A 16890-nucleotide genomic window follows, 5' to 3' on the forward strand; every position below is an offset into this window, starting at 1 on the left:
GCCGCTGCTCTGCGGCGATAGGCCGCACGCAGCGGCGCAAGAGGGCCCCCCCGCCAGAGCCCTGCTCTGCCCGGACCAATGAGTTCCGGGCAGCGCTATGGGCTGGATCGGAGGCGTCTGACGTCAGGACGTTGGCTGACGTCCATGACGTCATTCCGAACGTCGCCATGGCGACAGGAGAAGCCAAACAGGGGAGCGCGTTATATACACGTTCCCCTGTTTGCTTTTGATGCCGGCGACGATCGCACTAGAGGGACACATGCGCCCTCTAGTGGTGTTTCATGTAGCTACCACTCTGGTAGCTTTACATGAAACAAAAAACAAACAAAAAAAAAAAAAAAAGGATTTTTGCCTAAGTGGCAAAAAAAATTAACCGCCAGGGAGGTTAAGTTAACAGCAGCTGGGGAAGGATGTGTGTGTGTGTATGTATCTATTAACATGGCCATGGTCTACTAGCAACTGCTCTTTTCAGTGTATTTTGCCTTCTTAAAACAGAAGATATTTGCAATAATTCAGCTTTAGGTGAGCGACTTTGTCTCTTACAATGCACCACTGCTGAATATGCAAATGATCTCTTTATGTCCGCTCGTGTATAGCAAGCCTATAGCTTATACATTTTATAGAGTCACAGTTGTAGGTCACCCTGAGCTGCTTGGGTATTCTGTTGCTACTTTTCATGTTAACACTGAAATAGCTTGGTATGGTTTTCCAATATTCTGATCCCTTTTATGCCTTTGACAGTGCATCACTGGCATTGTAAAGAACTTACACAAAATTGAAAAATCTTGATCTGTTTATAAATAACTGAATAGCATAACAGTATTCTCTAATCTGTAATGATTTGTCACATGCCTCAATATTGATGCAAGTACAATTGGCTTCATGTACAATATTACGTACCTTTCTAGGTATTCTAGGTGTTAGAAGAAGCAATATAATACATAGTACAGTTTTAACCTAAACTTACTGTGTTCATGTGGCCCAGTCACCAGGAATTCTATCATCTTGTTCATTGAAGCCATGAAGAATATGATGCGGAGCTGTGTCATCGCCATGGTGATAAGTGAGAAAAGGAAGATGGGAGAGCGGGCACTCTGTAGGAATGTTGGTGAAGAGGCTGAAAATAAAACCAAATAAAACAAAAACTGTTACAGAACTTTGAGATACATGGTAAGATGTAATTCAACTGCTATTGCATAAAACTCCCCCCTCCCCCCCCCCCCCCCCCCCATCAAAAATAGACTAGTCGTTACAACATAAACAGGGAGCTAACTTCTCCTTCATTAGAACAGCATTGGTGCTTTCAAGTGGAAGAAAAGGGAAAAGTGGTTTCCCTGTATCATCTGTCACGTATCTAAATGTCACTATTACATGCATCCTGTTTCTTCTTTCACCATGATTATTTCCTAATATTGTCCCAGAGACCAGGAAGCATGGGACTCCCTGTTGGTTTGCAAATGATCCAATGGGGATCCTTATGTAACAGAGAAAATGCTCATTGGTTCATGTGGACCAATGAAAATCCTGCATAAACTGCATAAAATAAGAGCAACAGGAGCATCTAGCCTGCATATGTGTCAGTGCATGAGCATTACTTGCTTGCCATCACCTTGAATTGCATTTGCAACAACGAATAATCAGTATGCATTGCAGTTATGCAACCTGCAACACAGTCAAAAGCTGGTGACCTGTAGCATGTACAGTATATGCACACCAGTCCAAACCCTGAGATGATGCTGTCAACCCTGATCAGTTATTCTGTGTGTTTTTGATTAGATACAATAACAGCCAGTCATACACAGCAAGCAAAATAGCCACAGTACCCACATGCATCCCAAATCACCAAAGTAAGGAAGGGATAGGACTCTCTATCAGGTCCATACAAGGTCCTCCAGCACACTAAAGTGCGCCCCTCTTTCCCTCCGACCCCAGCCGGCATGCACTGATTGCTATTAGACTAAAAGGTGCCCTAGGGCCCCCAACACCTTAATCTCTAGTTATCTGGCTTGCAGTCACTGCCATGCAAGCCCTTTTCTAATGTATCTCTGCTTCAAATACAATAAGGGAATGATAGCGGAGTTGTGCGCCCCCTCCTACACTGTGCCTTGAGGCTGGAGCCTCTCTCGCCTCTGCCTCGGCCTGGCCCTGGGTCCATGTCTCCACCAACATCACATCAAGAACATATCTCTGTACTGTTTGTATGACAGATAACTTTGTCAGTATTAAGTTAAATGTTACTGCATGCCTTACAAAATGGACAAGACAAGGTAACAAACCCAGTTATATTTCTGATATCCAGTGCATTATCCTTTCATGAAATTACCATAACAACACAACAACATGGGTTTTATAGCATAGTATCATTGTTAAATTGGTTCAGTAGCATTGCTAGATTCAGGGAACCAAGTCATGTGACCAGGCGATGGACCTGTAAAACCTTATGATAATTGGTCATATGGTATTGCATGCTGTCAAACACATAAAAGGGGATGTTTTCATACTTTTTTTTTATCAGCTATTGAATTTATTCTTCCTTTTATGTTTCTGACTTTTACATTGCTTGATGATTTTTATGTCGGGGTTTGTGGGACAGCAATTGGGGACAAGGTTTGCACCCAGTTACTCCAATCTCACGAAGGTCCTCCTTGAAGAATTTTATATAAGCTCTCCTAATAAACCATACAGTGAGAATTTCATCTTCCACAAAAGATACTTTGATGATTTGTTATGCATTTGGCCCATCTTACTCAGAGATCCTATCATAAGAAGAGTTCTACTACCTCAACCTACGTTTTTGAAGTGTATTAAGAATACTGTTTCAAGCTTAAAGGTGCATACGCACGCCGTACTTTTGTAAACAACAGGTCCGTCAGACCCTCCCGCGGGGCGGTCGTCCTGCCGACAGTTGCACGTGAGTACAAGCTGTCGGCTGACTGATAAGACTGTTTTTGACTGATCCATTCGGCGTGTGGCAGACGATTAAAAGCTCCCAGAAGCATTACAACGTAATGCTCTGAAATGCTTTGTCTAATGAGAAAAGTAACATGGAATAGATTTTCATGTTACTGCGCTTACTGCATTCTAGGAGTGATCCGTAAAAACGCACGGAACAGCTCCTAGTGTGAAAGAGCTCTAACTGTCCCTCAAGATCTCACAATCTAATCCTTACCATAATCATATGTCTATGTATGTATCGTGTAGTGTATATATTGTGTAGTGTACATAGTGTATGTATGAAAATGCAACCTACTCTAGTACCATTACATTTTGGCAGAGGCTCTGCAGGGCATCCAGGTAATGTACATTGTTTAAAAGGAAATAATTATGTCAGCTTCCATATCCCTCTCAGTTCAGGTGTGCTTCAATCCCCCCGCATCACCCAGTCCCATGCACGCCTCCAGGACTTTTCAAGAGCTGCTCCAACACTATGGAACTCCCTACCTCCACTCATTAGGGCAGCCCCCTCCTTTAACATCTTCAAGAAGGCCCTCAAAACTCACCTTTTCACTCTGGCCTACTACCCTTTACAAGTGCTCTAAACCCACAGCTGAACTCTGGTCCCCTACCTTTTGTGTCCTTACCTCTCCCTCTATATTGTAAGCCTTTGGGCAGGGTCCTCCTCCTTTTGTGTCCTACCTGATCATGCACCTCCTTTACTGTGAACCCATGCTATGCATCTGAGTGAACCTAACTTGCCTAATCTCCACGCTCCCATCCAGTGACTGACTAAGCTTTACCTTGTACTCATACTGTGCTGTGTGATCTGGTCTTTCTTGTATTCCTGTATTGTCATATTGCTGTATGTCACCCCTAAATATTGTCTGTAACCTAATCTAATGTCCAGCACTGCATAATATATTGGCGCTTTATAAATACAATAATAATAATAATAATAATAACAGGACTACATTATCAACTATAACATGTGCTTATCATTGTGTTACCACTAGATGTCTCTGTTGCACTATAATCACAAACAAATCAAAGAACATTGGGCCTTATCCTGTTTCTGCTTGGCGTTCTATTAAGATCGCCAGGCTGGCGACCGGACGTTTTTTTTTTAATAAAAAAAAACCTATTTCATGCAGCCAACTGAAAGTTGGCTGCATGAAAGCCCACTAGAGGGCGCTCCTAATCCGTACTTCTGATCGCCTCCGGCGATCAGAAGTAACAAGAAGGGCCGCGATGAGCGGCCCTTCTTGCTTTGCTTTCCTCGTCGCCATGGCGACGAGCGGAGTGACGTCATGGACGTCAGCCGACGTCCTGACCAGGGCTGTGGAGTCGGTCCAAAAATCCACCGACTCCGACTCCTCAGTTTAGGATTCCACCGACTCCGACTCCTCGACTCCGACTCCTCTAATTTGCATATTACAATTTTGTTGATTAAAAGTGTGTAACATGAAATTCGTCTCTTAACTGCCAACGCTTAGGAATTTTACAAGACAACTGAAGTGAGAAGGATATGTAGACTACTATATTTATTCCCTTTAGACTAAAACTAGTCCTTGGTAAGAGTACTTGTAAAAGGTACAAACCGGAACAAAGAACATCTATCAGGCCGTAGGCAATGTAAGTGTGGGTACATGTAAGAATGATGTGCAGGTACTCTGCAAGGGAATGAGGAGATTGTAAACAGACAACACCTCTGTGTTCAATGTGCACAGCATTCTCAGTGGATTCCCTGCAGCTCTGTGGGGAGTGCATATGTAGAGTATAGTACTACTGTGTAACAAAGTAAACCTGAGACAGATGAAATTAAAGTTTTATACATACCTGGGGCTTCCTCCAGCCGCCTTCAGCATAATCAGTCCCTCGTTGTCCTCCTCCACCACCTGGATCTTCTGCTATGAGTCCAGGTACTTGAGCCAGTCGGGCGTAGTGCGCATGCACACACTCCGCCGCCAGGAGCATACTACACCTGTGCAGCACTATTGCGCAGGTGCAGAATGTTCCTGGCTGTGGGAGCGGCATGCGGCCGGACAGCGCTGACTGGCTGAATTACCAGGACTCATAGCAGAAGATCCGGGTGGTGGAGGACAGCGAGGGACTGATTAGCCTGAAGGGGGCTGGAGGAAGCCCCAGGTATGTATAAAACTTTACTTTTCATCCGTCTCAGTTACCCTTTAATTTGTAGTCACCAAACCAAATTTTAACAACATATCAAATTATTTGATTTCATCAGCAAAGGGAGTGCATACATTTGCATAAATCAGCATCAATGCAGAATTATTTCCATCTCGTTGACCATCTCTATTAGTGACACAGCTACACATCAAGCTTTATTCTTACAGCATAGATGTTATTTAGTATATATAAGAGATTCCTGTGTACACATCATATATACAGTCACAATCAGATATGTATATCTGACCTTAAAGGGAAGGTCCAAGCAAAAAAAATGAGTTTCACTTACCTGGGGCTTCTACCAGCCCCATGTAGCCATCCTGTGCCCTCGTAGTCACTCACTGCTGCTCCAGTCCCCCGCTGGCAGCTTTCTGACCTCGGAGGTCAGGGCCACATTGCATACATTTGATGATTTGTTATGCATTTGGCCCATCTTACTCAGAGATCCTATCATAAGAAGAGTTCTACTACCTCAACCTACGTTTTTGAAGTGTATTAAGAATACTGTTTCAAGCTTAAAGGTGCATACGCACGCCGTACTTTTGTAAACAACAGGTCCGTCAGACCCTCCCGCGGGGCGGTCGTCCTGCCGACAGTTGCACGTGAGTACAAGCTGTCGGCTGACTGATAAGACTGTTTTTGACTGATCCATTCGGCGTGTGGCAGACGATTAAAAGCTCCCAGAAGCATTACAACGTAATGCTCTGAAATGCTTTGTCTAATGAGAAAAGTAACATGGAATAGATTTTCATGTTACTGCGCTTACTGCATTCTAGGAGTGATCCGTAAAAACGCACGGAACAGCTCCTAGTGTGAAAGAGCTCTAACTGTCCCTCAAGATCTCACAATCTAATCCTTACCATAATCATATGTCTATGTATGTATCGTGTAGTGTATATATTGTGTAGTGTACATAGTGTATGTATGAAAATGCAACCTACTCTAGTACCATTACATTTTGGCAGAGGCTCTGCAGGGCATCCAGGTAATGTACATTGTTTAAAAGGAAATAATTATGTCAGCTTCCATATCCCTCTCAGTTCAGGTGTGCTTCAATCCCCCCGCATCACCCAGTCCCATGCACGCCTCCAGGACTTTTCAAGAGCTGCTCCAACACTATGGAACTCCCTACCTCCACTCATTAGGGCAGCCCCCTCCTTTAACATCTTCAAGAAGGCCCTCAAAACTCACCTTTTCACTCTGGCCTACTACCCTTTACAAGTGCTCTAAACCCACAGCTGAACTCTGGTCCCCTACCTTTTGTGTCCTTACCTCTCCCTCTATATTGTAAGCCTTTGGGCAGGGTCCTCCTCCTTTTGTGTCCTACCTGATCATGCACCTCCTTTACTGTGAACCCATGCTATGCATCTGAGTGAACCTAACTTGCCTAATCTCCACGCTCCCATCCAGTGACTGACTAAGCTTTACCTTGTACTCATACTGTGCTGTGTGATCTGGTCTTTCTTGTATTCCTGTATTGTCATATTGCTGTATGTCACCCCTAAATATTGTCTGTAACCTAATCTAATGTCCAGCACTGCATAATATATTGGCGCTTTATAAATACAATAATAATAATAATAATAATAACAGGACTACATTATCAACTATAACATGTGCTTATCATTGTGTTACCACTAGATGTCTCTGTTGCACTATAATCACAAACAAATCAAAGAACATTGGGCCTTATCCTGTTTCTGCTTGGCGTTCTATTAAGATCGCCAGGCTGGCGACCGGACGTTTTTTTTTTAATAAAAAAAAACCTATTTCATGCAGCCAACTGAAAGTTGGCTGCATGAAAGCCCACTAGAGGGCGCTCCTAATCCGTACTTCTGATCGCCTCCGGCGATCAGAAGTAACAAGAAGGGCCGCGATGAGCGGCCCTTCTTGCTTTGCTTTCCTCGTCGCCATGGCGACGAGCGGAGTGACGTCATGGACGTCAGCCGACGTCCTGACCAGGGCTGTGGAGTCGGTCCAAAAATCCACCGACTCCGACTCCTCAGTTTAGGATTCCACCGACTCCGACTCCTCGACTCCGACTCCTCTAATTTGCATATTACAATTTTGTTGATTAAAAGTGTGTAACATGAAATTCGTCTCTTAACTGCCAACGCTTAGGAATTTTACAAGACAACTGAAGTGAGAAGGATATGTAGACTACTATATTTATTCCCTTTAGACTAAAACTAGTCCTTGGTAAGAGTACTTGTAAAAGGTACAAACCGGAACAAAGAACATCTATCAGGCCGTAGGCAATGTAAGTGTGGGTACATGTAAGAATGATGTGCAGGTACTCTGCAAGGGAATGAGGAGATTGTAAACAGACAACACCTCTGTGTTCAATGTGCACAGCATTCTCAGTGGATTCCCTGCAGCTCTGTGGGGAGTGCATATGTAGAGTATAGTACTACTGTGTAACAAAGTAAACCTGAGACAGATGAAATTAAAGTTTTATACATACCTGGGGCTTCCTCCAGCCGCCTTCAGCATAATCAGTCCCTCGTTGTCCTCCTCCACCACCTGGATCTTCTGCTATGAGTCCAGGTACTTGAGCCAGTCGGGCGTAGTGCGCATGCACACACTCCGCCGCCAGGAGCATACTACACCTGTGCAGCACTATTGCGCAGGTGCAGAATGTTCCTGGCTGTGGGAGCGGCATGCGGCCGGACAGCGCTGACTGGCTGAATTACCAGGACTCATAGCAGAAGATCCGGGTGGTGGAGGACAGCGAGGGACTGATTAGCCTGAAGGGGGCTGGAGGAAGCCCCAGGTATGTATAAAACTTTACTTTTCATCCGTCTCAGTTACCCTTTAATTTGTAGTCACCAAACCAAATTTTAACAACATATCAAATTATTTGATTTCATCAGCAAAGGGAGTGCATACATTTGCATAAATCAGCATCAATGCAGAATTATTTCCATCTCGTTGACCATCTCTATTAGTGACACAGCTACACATCAAGCTTTATTCTTACAGCATAGATGTTATTTAGTATATATAAGAGATTCCTGTGTACACATCATATATACAGTCACAATCAGATATGTATATCTGACCTTAAAGGGAAGGTCCAAGCAAAAAAAATGAGTTTCACTTACCTGGGGCTTCTACCAGCCCCATGTAGCCATCCTGTGCCCTCGTAGTCACTCACTGCTGCTCCAGTCCCCCGCTGGCAGCTTTCTGACCTCGGAGGTCAGGGCCACATTGCATACATTTGATGATTTGTTATGCATTTGGCCCATCTTACTCAGAGATCCTATCATAAGAAGAGTTCTACTACCTCAACCTACGTTTTTGAAGTGTATTAAGAATACTGTTTCAAGCTTAAAGGTGCATACGCACGCCGTACTTTTGTAAACAACAGGTCCGTCAGACCCTCCCGCGGGGCGGTCGTCCTGCCGACAGTTGCACGTGAGTACAAGCTGTCGGCTGACTGATAAGACTGTTTTTGACTGATCCATTCGGCGTGTGGCAGACGATTAAAAGCTCCCAGAAGCATTACAACGTAATGCTCTGAAATGCTTTGTCTAATGAGAAAAGTAACATGGAATAGATTTTCATGTTACTGCGCTTACTGCATTCTAGGAGTGATCCGTAAAAACGCACGGAACAGCTCCTAGTGTGAAAGAGCTCTAACTGTCCCTCAAGATCTCACAATCTAATCCTTACCATAATCATATGTCTATGTATGTATCGTGTAGTGTATATATTGTGTAGTGTACATAGTGTATGTATGAAAATGCAACCTACTCTAGTACCATTACATTTTGGCAGAGGCTCTGCAGGGCATCCAGGTAATGTACATTGTTTAAAAGGAAATAATTATGTCAGCTTCCATATCCCTCTCAGTTCAGGTGTGCTTCAATCCCCCCGCATCACCCAGTCCCATGCACGCCTCCAGGACTTTTCAAGAGCTGCTCCAACACTATGGAACTCCCTACCTCCACTCATTAGGGCAGCCCCCTCCTTTAACATCTTCAAGAAGGCCCTCAAAACTCACCTTTTCACTCTGGCCTACTACCCTTTACAAGTGCTCTAAACCCACAGCTGAACTCTGGTCCCCTACCTTTTGTGTCCTTACCTCTCCCTCTATATTGTAAGCCTTTGGGCAGGGTCCACCTCCTTTTGTGTCCTACCTGATCATGCACCTCCTTTACTGTGAACCCATGCTATGCATCTGAGTGAACCTAACTTGCCTAATCTCCACGCTCCCATCCAGTGACTGACTAAGCTTTACCTTGTACTCATACTGTGCTGTGTGATCTGGTCTTTCTTGTATTCCTGTATTGTCATATTGCTGTATGTCACCCCTAAATATTGTCTGTAACCTAATCTAATGTCCAGCACTGCATAATATATTGGCGCTTTATAAATACAATAATAATAATAATAATAATAACAGGACTACATTATCAACTATAACATGTGCTTATCATTGTGTTACCACTAGATGTCTCTGTTGCACTATAATCACAAACAAATCAAAGAACATTGGGCCTTATCCTGTTTCTGCTTGGCGTTCTATTAAGATCGCCAGGCTGGCGACCGGACGTTTTTTTTTTAATAAAAAAAAACCTATTTCATGCAGCCAACTGAAAGTTGGCTGCATGAAAGCCCACTAGAGGGCGCTCCTAATCCGTACTTCTGATCGCCTCCGGCGATCAGAAGTAACAAGAAGGGCCGCGATGAGCGGCCCTTCTTGCTTTGCTTTCCTCGTCGCCATGGCGACGAGCGGAGTGACGTCATGGACGTCAGCCGACGTCCTGACCAGGGCTGTGGAGTCGGTCCAAAAATCCACCGACTCCGACTCCTCAGTTTAGGATTCCACCGACTCCGACTCCTCGACTCCGACTCCTCTAATTTGCATATTACAATTTTGTTGATTAAAAGTGTGTAACATGAAATTCGTCTCTTAACTGCCAACGCTTAGGAATTTTACAAGACAACTGAAGTGAGAAGGATATGTAGACTACTATATTTATTCCCTTTAGACTAAAACTAGTCCTTGGTAAGAGTACTTGTAAAAGGTACAAACCGGAACAAAGAACATCTATCAGGCCGTAGGCAATGTAAGTGTGGGTACATGTAAGAATGATGTGCAGGTACTCTGCAAGGGAATGAGGAGATTGTAAACAGACAACACCTCTGTGTTCAATGTGCACAGCATTCTCAGTGGATTCCCTGCAGCTCTGTGGGGAGTGCATATGTAGAGTATAGTACTACTGTGTAACAAAGTAAACCTGAGACAGATGAAATTAAAGTTTTATACATACCTGGGGCTTCCTCCAGCCGCCTTCAGCATAATCAGTCCCTCGTTGTCCTCCTCCACCACCTGGATCTTCTGCTATGAGTCCAGGTACTTGAGCCAGTCGGGCGTAGTGCGCATGCACACACTCCGCCGCCAGGAGCATACTACACCTGTGCAGCACTATTGCGCAGGTGCAGAATGTTCCTGGCTGTGGGAGCGGCATGCGGCCGGACAGCGCTGACTGGCTGAATTACCAGGACTCATAGCAGAAGATCCGGGTGGTGGAGGACAGCGAGGGACTGATTAGCCTGAAGGGGGCTGGAGGAAGCCCCAGGTATGTATAAAACTTTACTTTTCATCCGTCTCAGTTACCCTTTAATTTGTAGTCACCAAACCAAATTTTAACAACATATCAAATTATTTGATTTCATCAGCAAAGGGAGTGCATACATTTGCATAAATCAGCATCAATGCAGAATTATTTCCATCTCGTTGACCATCTCTATTAGTGACACAGCTACACATCAAGCTTTATTCTTACAGCATAGATGTTATTTAGTATATATAAGAGATTCCTGTGTACACATCATATATACAGTCACAATCAGATATGTATATCTGACCTTAAAGGGAAGGTCCAAGCAAAAAAAAAAAAATGAGTTTCACTTACCTGGGGCTTCTACCAGCCCCATGTAGCCATCCTGTGCCCTCGTAGTCACTCACTGCTGCTCCAGTCCCCCGCTGGCAGCTTTCTGACCTCGGAGGTCAGGGCCACATTGCATACATTTTTACGCATTCCAGCTAGTGCAGGAACAAAAATGTACGCGTTGCACCACTAACGCGTAAAAATGTATGTGTTAATGTTCCTGCACTAGCGGGAATGTGTAAAAATGTATGCAATGTGGCCCTGACCTCCGAGGTCAGAAAGCTGCCAGCGGGGGACTGGAGCAGCAGTGAGTGACTACGAGGGCACAGGATGGCTGCATGGGGCTGGTAGAAGCCCCAGGAAAGTGAAACTCATTTTTTTTTTTTTGCTTGGACCTTCCCTTTAAAAGTACGGGGACTGCTTTATTGAAGCAGCACAAGTAACTAATTTTTATTGGTTTATTTCATTTTTGTGGACTAAGCACAGCTATTACTGTATATATACTGTATATATACATTATTTTAATGACTATTATCTGAGAAATAGAACATTTTATCATATTTTCTATTTTAATTACAGTTACAAATTCATTAGGAGTCGGAGTCGGTGCATTTTTTCCCGACTCCGACTCTAGGCACCCAAAATTGCCTGACTCCACGACTCCGACTCCACGACTCCGACTCCACAGCCCTGGTCCTGACGTCAGCCGCCTCCGATCCAGCCCTTAGCGCTGGCTGGAACTGTTTGGTCCGGCTGCGCTGGGCTCGGGCGGCTGGGGGGACCCTCTCTCGCCGATCAGGTAGCACACGCGGCTGGCAAAGTGCCGGCTGCGTGTGCTCCTTTTTATTTCGTAAAAATCGGCCCAGCAGGGCCTGAGCGGCACCCTCCGGGGTCACGGCGTGTCTGGACGAGCTCAGCTCGTCCAGAACGCTCAGGAGGTTAAGGTGATAAGTAGCTTGCAGCATGCAAAATTCTTATCCAATTACCAGTTTCGCTTGTGGGGTGGCCGAGCATTAATAGCATTACTCAAACGAATACTAGCTATTCACCTGAGCAATGCTTCTGTATAACGAGTGATGGGTAGGGAGGTTTTGAGCTATGGCGCTATCCTTCAGCCCACAAGTGACCAAGGCTCCAGTGGCTTTGCATCGCTCCGCCCCTGAACATGATCCATGTAGCTCTGTCCCCTGGTAACATAGCTCCACCTCAAACAGGAACGTTTCCGTGGGCAGCTTGACTCTCTCTCCTGCTCCCTCTAAACCATTGGCCAGTACAGCAGGAAGATGGGATGTGCCATACAGAGCTGCTCCACCGAGGCCCAGCAGAGGGACAGAGCAGGGGGTAACGTGCTGCATTTCACATATGTGGAGTAATATATGTGCATTTCACATGTGTCGGAATTAACATTTGCTGCATTTCAAGTGTCGGAGGTAATGTTTGCTGCATTTCATGTGTCAGAGGTAACTTCCCATGCGTTGAAGGTTGCTGTAACCAAGGCGACGAACGCCGAGGAAGGAAGTCGGAAGAAGATGGAGACTGTGCCTGCGGACCGATCAAACGGAAGGTGAGTTTTTAACTGCCCGCTCCCCCCGCTGCTCCGTCCAGAGCCCCCTCCTGCCGCTCAATTGATCCTGGGCACCATGGCAACAGGTTCAGGGGCGGAGCCCAGGATCAAAGGCCCTAGCGATGCCCCTGCTGGCGAATCATCACTGTGGACCTCAAAAATAAATGTTGGGTGTTGCTTTAGATTATAAGATAGCAATAGCAGGTTACTCTCCCCTTGTGCTTGATAAGTTGTACATTTTGATGACGTGACAGATGTCACCAGTTACCAGTGCACGCTACGCCAGGGGAGGAAGTCGGAAGAAGCTGGAGGCTGTGCCTGCGGCGATGAAAGGTGAATTTTTAACTGCACCCGCTCAGCGCCCCGCACCTTCCTATCTTACACTGAGGGAAGCTAGCTATCTAACCTATACTAAGGGAACCTACATATCTAATCTACACTAGGGGAAGCTACTTATCTAACCTACACTGGGGAAGGTACCTATCTAATCTTTACTGGGGGAAGCTACCTATCTAACCTATACTAGGGGAAGCTACCTATCTAACCTATACTAGGGGAAGCTACCTATCTAACCTATACTGGGGGAAGCTACCTATCTAAACTACACTGGGGAAGCTACCTATCTAACCTACACTGGGGGAAGCTACCTATCTAGCCTATACTGGGGAAGCTACCTATCTAACTTATACTGGGGGAAGCTACCTATCTAACCTACACTGGAGGCATCTACCTATCTAATCTATACTGAGAGCACCTTCCTCTCTAACCTATACTGGGGGAAGCTACCTATCTAACCTACACTGGGGGAAGCAACCTATCTAATTTATACTGGGGAAACCTTCCTCTCTAACCTACACTGGGGGAAGCTACCTATCTAACCTACACTGGGGGAAGCTACCTATCTAACCTATACTGGGGGAACATACCTAGCTAACCTATACTGGAGGCACCTACCTATCTAACCTATACTGGAGGCACCTACCTATCTAACCTCTACTGGGGGAACCTACCTATCTAACCTATACTGGAGGCACCTACCTATTTACAGCCAAGCAAAGCCCCAGGGCCCCAGCCCAGCAAAGCAAACCCCCCAGCCTAGTAAAGCCTCCTGGTCCCAGCCCAGTAAAGCATACGGCCAAGCAAAGCCTAGTAAAGTCCCCAGCCCCACTTTACGCGGCATGACCACACCCATTTTTTATTCCCTCTTGGTGCCCAGGGGTGCCCCGGATCTCCCAGGAACCTAGAAACGCCCCTGTTCGCCAGTAAACATAGAGTAACATAATATGTATAAATGGAGGCTCGAAGGAATTTCAGACAACTGGATTAATTGGGCACTTGGGTCAGAGTCTTTCTCAGATAATCCTTTATTTCTTCAAAGGTGACCGGCGACTGGAATTAACAACACTCTGCTGTGCTTTGTTTACAGCTTCCCTCTTTGGATAGGGACAGTTATAAGAAGTGAGGACCATAAGTAATGTGCTAATTTCGCGTACGCAAATTTTCACATAACATTTTATGATTACATGTGTAACTATGATTGCGTAATTGAATTGATTCCATTCATAAATTTTACATGGAAGACAAAATTATGAACACAACAGTAGTATAAGATTTTTCATGTAAATTGCAAAAAACAAAACAAAAACAAAGCTTATGCAAACCAGGAGGATTAGGGGGAATAGGGAGAATAGTGGCAAAAAATATATTTTTTCAAAAAGACCTCGTAATTTTTTAAAAAAGTCGATTTTAAAAAAATCCAAAGGAAAAAATGTTTTTAATCTCAGCTAGGGTAAACTTTAATATATACCAAGTTCCAAGTTCTGTATACTTTTTTTTATACAGGGCATTGGAGGTGGGGAAGATCCCCTTGTCCATGGGTTGGGCAAAGGCTTTGGGAGAAGGCGTTTTCACCCCTCTCTTCCAGAGGCCCCCGAAATCATGGATCATTCGGAGCCACATATGGTTCAGGCTCAGAATTCTAGCTATAGCAGCCTTCTTGGATGGCAAGGGGTTAGAGAGGCATGGAAGGGGGGACCCCACATTGTCCATTTTCTTAAAATGTATAAACCAGAGATGGGACAAGGTCCACCAGCACCCAAGTCTGAGAGACCAAACTGCGCCCCTCCATCCCTCCCACCCCAGCCGTCACACACTGATTGCTATAAGACTAAGAGGTGCCGCCCCCCCCCCCCCCCCAACACCTTAATCTCTAGTTATCTGGCTTGCAGTCACTGTCATATAGCCACTTCTCTTATTTCTCTCTGCGTCAAACACAATATAGGAATGATAGATGAGTGAGTTGTGCGCCCCCTCCTACACAGCGCCCAGAGGATGGAGCCTCTTTTGCCTCTGCCTCGGCCCGGCCCAGGTATAAACTGTGTATACCAAACTTGGTATATATCAAAGTGTGGCGCAGCAAAAATGTCATTTTACTGAGTTTAAAAAAAAAATGTTTTCTTTTTCCGAAAATGTTTTGTCTTGTCCCCAAAGAATCAAATGACATTTTGCACATAACTATTGTTATGCACAAAATGAATTATGAATTTGCAGTAAATTTTGCATTACGATTTTGCATTGCAATTATGAATTTTGATGCAAAATTACAATTATGCAAAATTCCAACACATAAGCTTTCTTTTTGCTACTGGGAAAACCATCAAGAAATGACCAATCAGAGAAAAACTGTGGACATAGATTAATTTAATGTGGGGATTACAAACTTACATTCTTTTTTTTGTGGGTTTTTTTTTTTTTGTGTACAAGTGTCAAGAAAGCCAAGCAAATTGCAATTATTGTTTAGACTTAAAGAGACTCTGTAACTAAATTTTCAGCCTTATTTCTTCGATCCTATAAGTTCCTATACCTGTTCTAATGTGGACTGCATTACTGCAGGCTGTTCTAGTTGCACTCTTTCTGTAATATATCTAATCTTCTTTTCTTTGTCGACCCAGGGAGGAATAGGCTGTCTCTGTTGTAATGAATACAAGTCATGTACGCCCCCTCCAGGCTCTGTGTGCTTTGTTTATTCCTCACAGACAGTTGCACTGTTTCTGTAATATATCTAATCTTTTCTTTGTCAAGCTTTGTTGACCCAGGGAGGAATGGGCTGCCTCTGTTTTAATGATGAATACAAGTTATGCACGCCCCCTCCAGGCTCTGTGTGCTTTGTTTATTCCTCACAGACAGTGATGCAGTTTGTGAGGCTGAGGGGGGGGGGGGGGGGGGGAGCTGCCTGTCACATGCTGAGAAACCGTGCGAATCCTAGACTGGAGTGCAGATAATTCACTATGTAATAAAAACTTGTAGTATACTGTAACATGATATATACATATATATATATATATATATATATATATATATATATATGCAGAAAATAAAAATATATAAACATTGCCTCCTGGTTAGCGCCCATGTTTTATGTTTGTAAACACTGCTTAACACTGGTGATTAAAAGCAGGGAGCAGGGGAAATGGCAAAGAGGGATCCAGGACATCACAGTGACTCGATTGGTATGGTTTTTATTGTACAAATCGGACAGTACAGATTATCTTTAATATGCGAACAAGTGAAAGAACAAAGGACAGACAGAACAATACTCTACTGCTGCAAACAATGTTATAGACGTAAATACAGGGGCGTAACTAGAGGTGAGCAGCCCCTGCGATCACAGGGGGCCCAGAGCTGTGGGGGACCCCAAATACTAACCTTCCCTTCCTCCTATACAGGGGACTATACTTCAGGTTTGGAGTTTTTGTGGCGGTTCTTTCTGTGGATGTGAAGATCACAATGGCCACACTTGTCTTATGACCCTTGTGAGATGGGCCCCAAGGCCCTGAGGGGCAACAAGGGGAATAAAGGGAAGGGGAGTGAACACTGGGGGGCCCCATCAGAGGTTTACTAGGGGGCCCCATGAATTGTAGTTACGTCACTGTGTAAATGGTTTGCCCACCATGGGAGGTATGCAGATTTGTTGCAGAGGCCCTTCCTTTATGAGGGCTGTTATGCCTGTTGCATTTCCATCTTTGATAAATATGTAGTGTCTGCGTAATGGGAGGTCTAAAAAAAAAATAATTAAAGGGTCTCTAAATAGTAAAAACGATTTTATTAAAATATGGTGGCTAAGTGGTTAGCAGCAGGTATTACACCCATTGGGGTTGATTCAGTATAATAAATACAGTGCCTAATCAGAGTTAACATGCCTTATCAGAGTAGCATAACGAGCGCTACGAACTTATGCCTGCTAATTGGCAATGACGAGAGCTCCATTCGTCCTGCCCTGAGCCCCTGCAGTTCCAATCACTT

The 16890-nt window shown here is 44.5% G+C and overlaps 1 protein-coding gene across 1 annotated transcript in view; it reads right to left on the reverse strand.

Annotated features, from left to right (window-relative positions):
- Positions 1-16890, reverse strand: part of SLC43A1 (solute carrier family 43 member 1) — a 113558-nt gene that overhangs the window by 37862 nt on the left and 58806 nt on the right. The window contains exon 9 of the mRNA XM_068258184.1: positions 968-1117. Coding sequence (XP_068114285.1) covers positions 968-1117 — 150 coding nt within the window. The remainder of the gene's footprint in view (positions 1-967; positions 1118-16890) is intronic.

The sequence above is a fragment of the Hyperolius riggenbachi genome, chromosome 10 (genome assembly GCF_040937935.1).
Source record: "Hyperolius riggenbachi isolate aHypRig1 chromosome 10, aHypRig1.pri, whole genome shotgun sequence".
NCBI lineage: Eukaryota > Metazoa > Chordata > Amphibia > Anura > Hyperoliidae > Hyperolius > Hyperolius riggenbachi.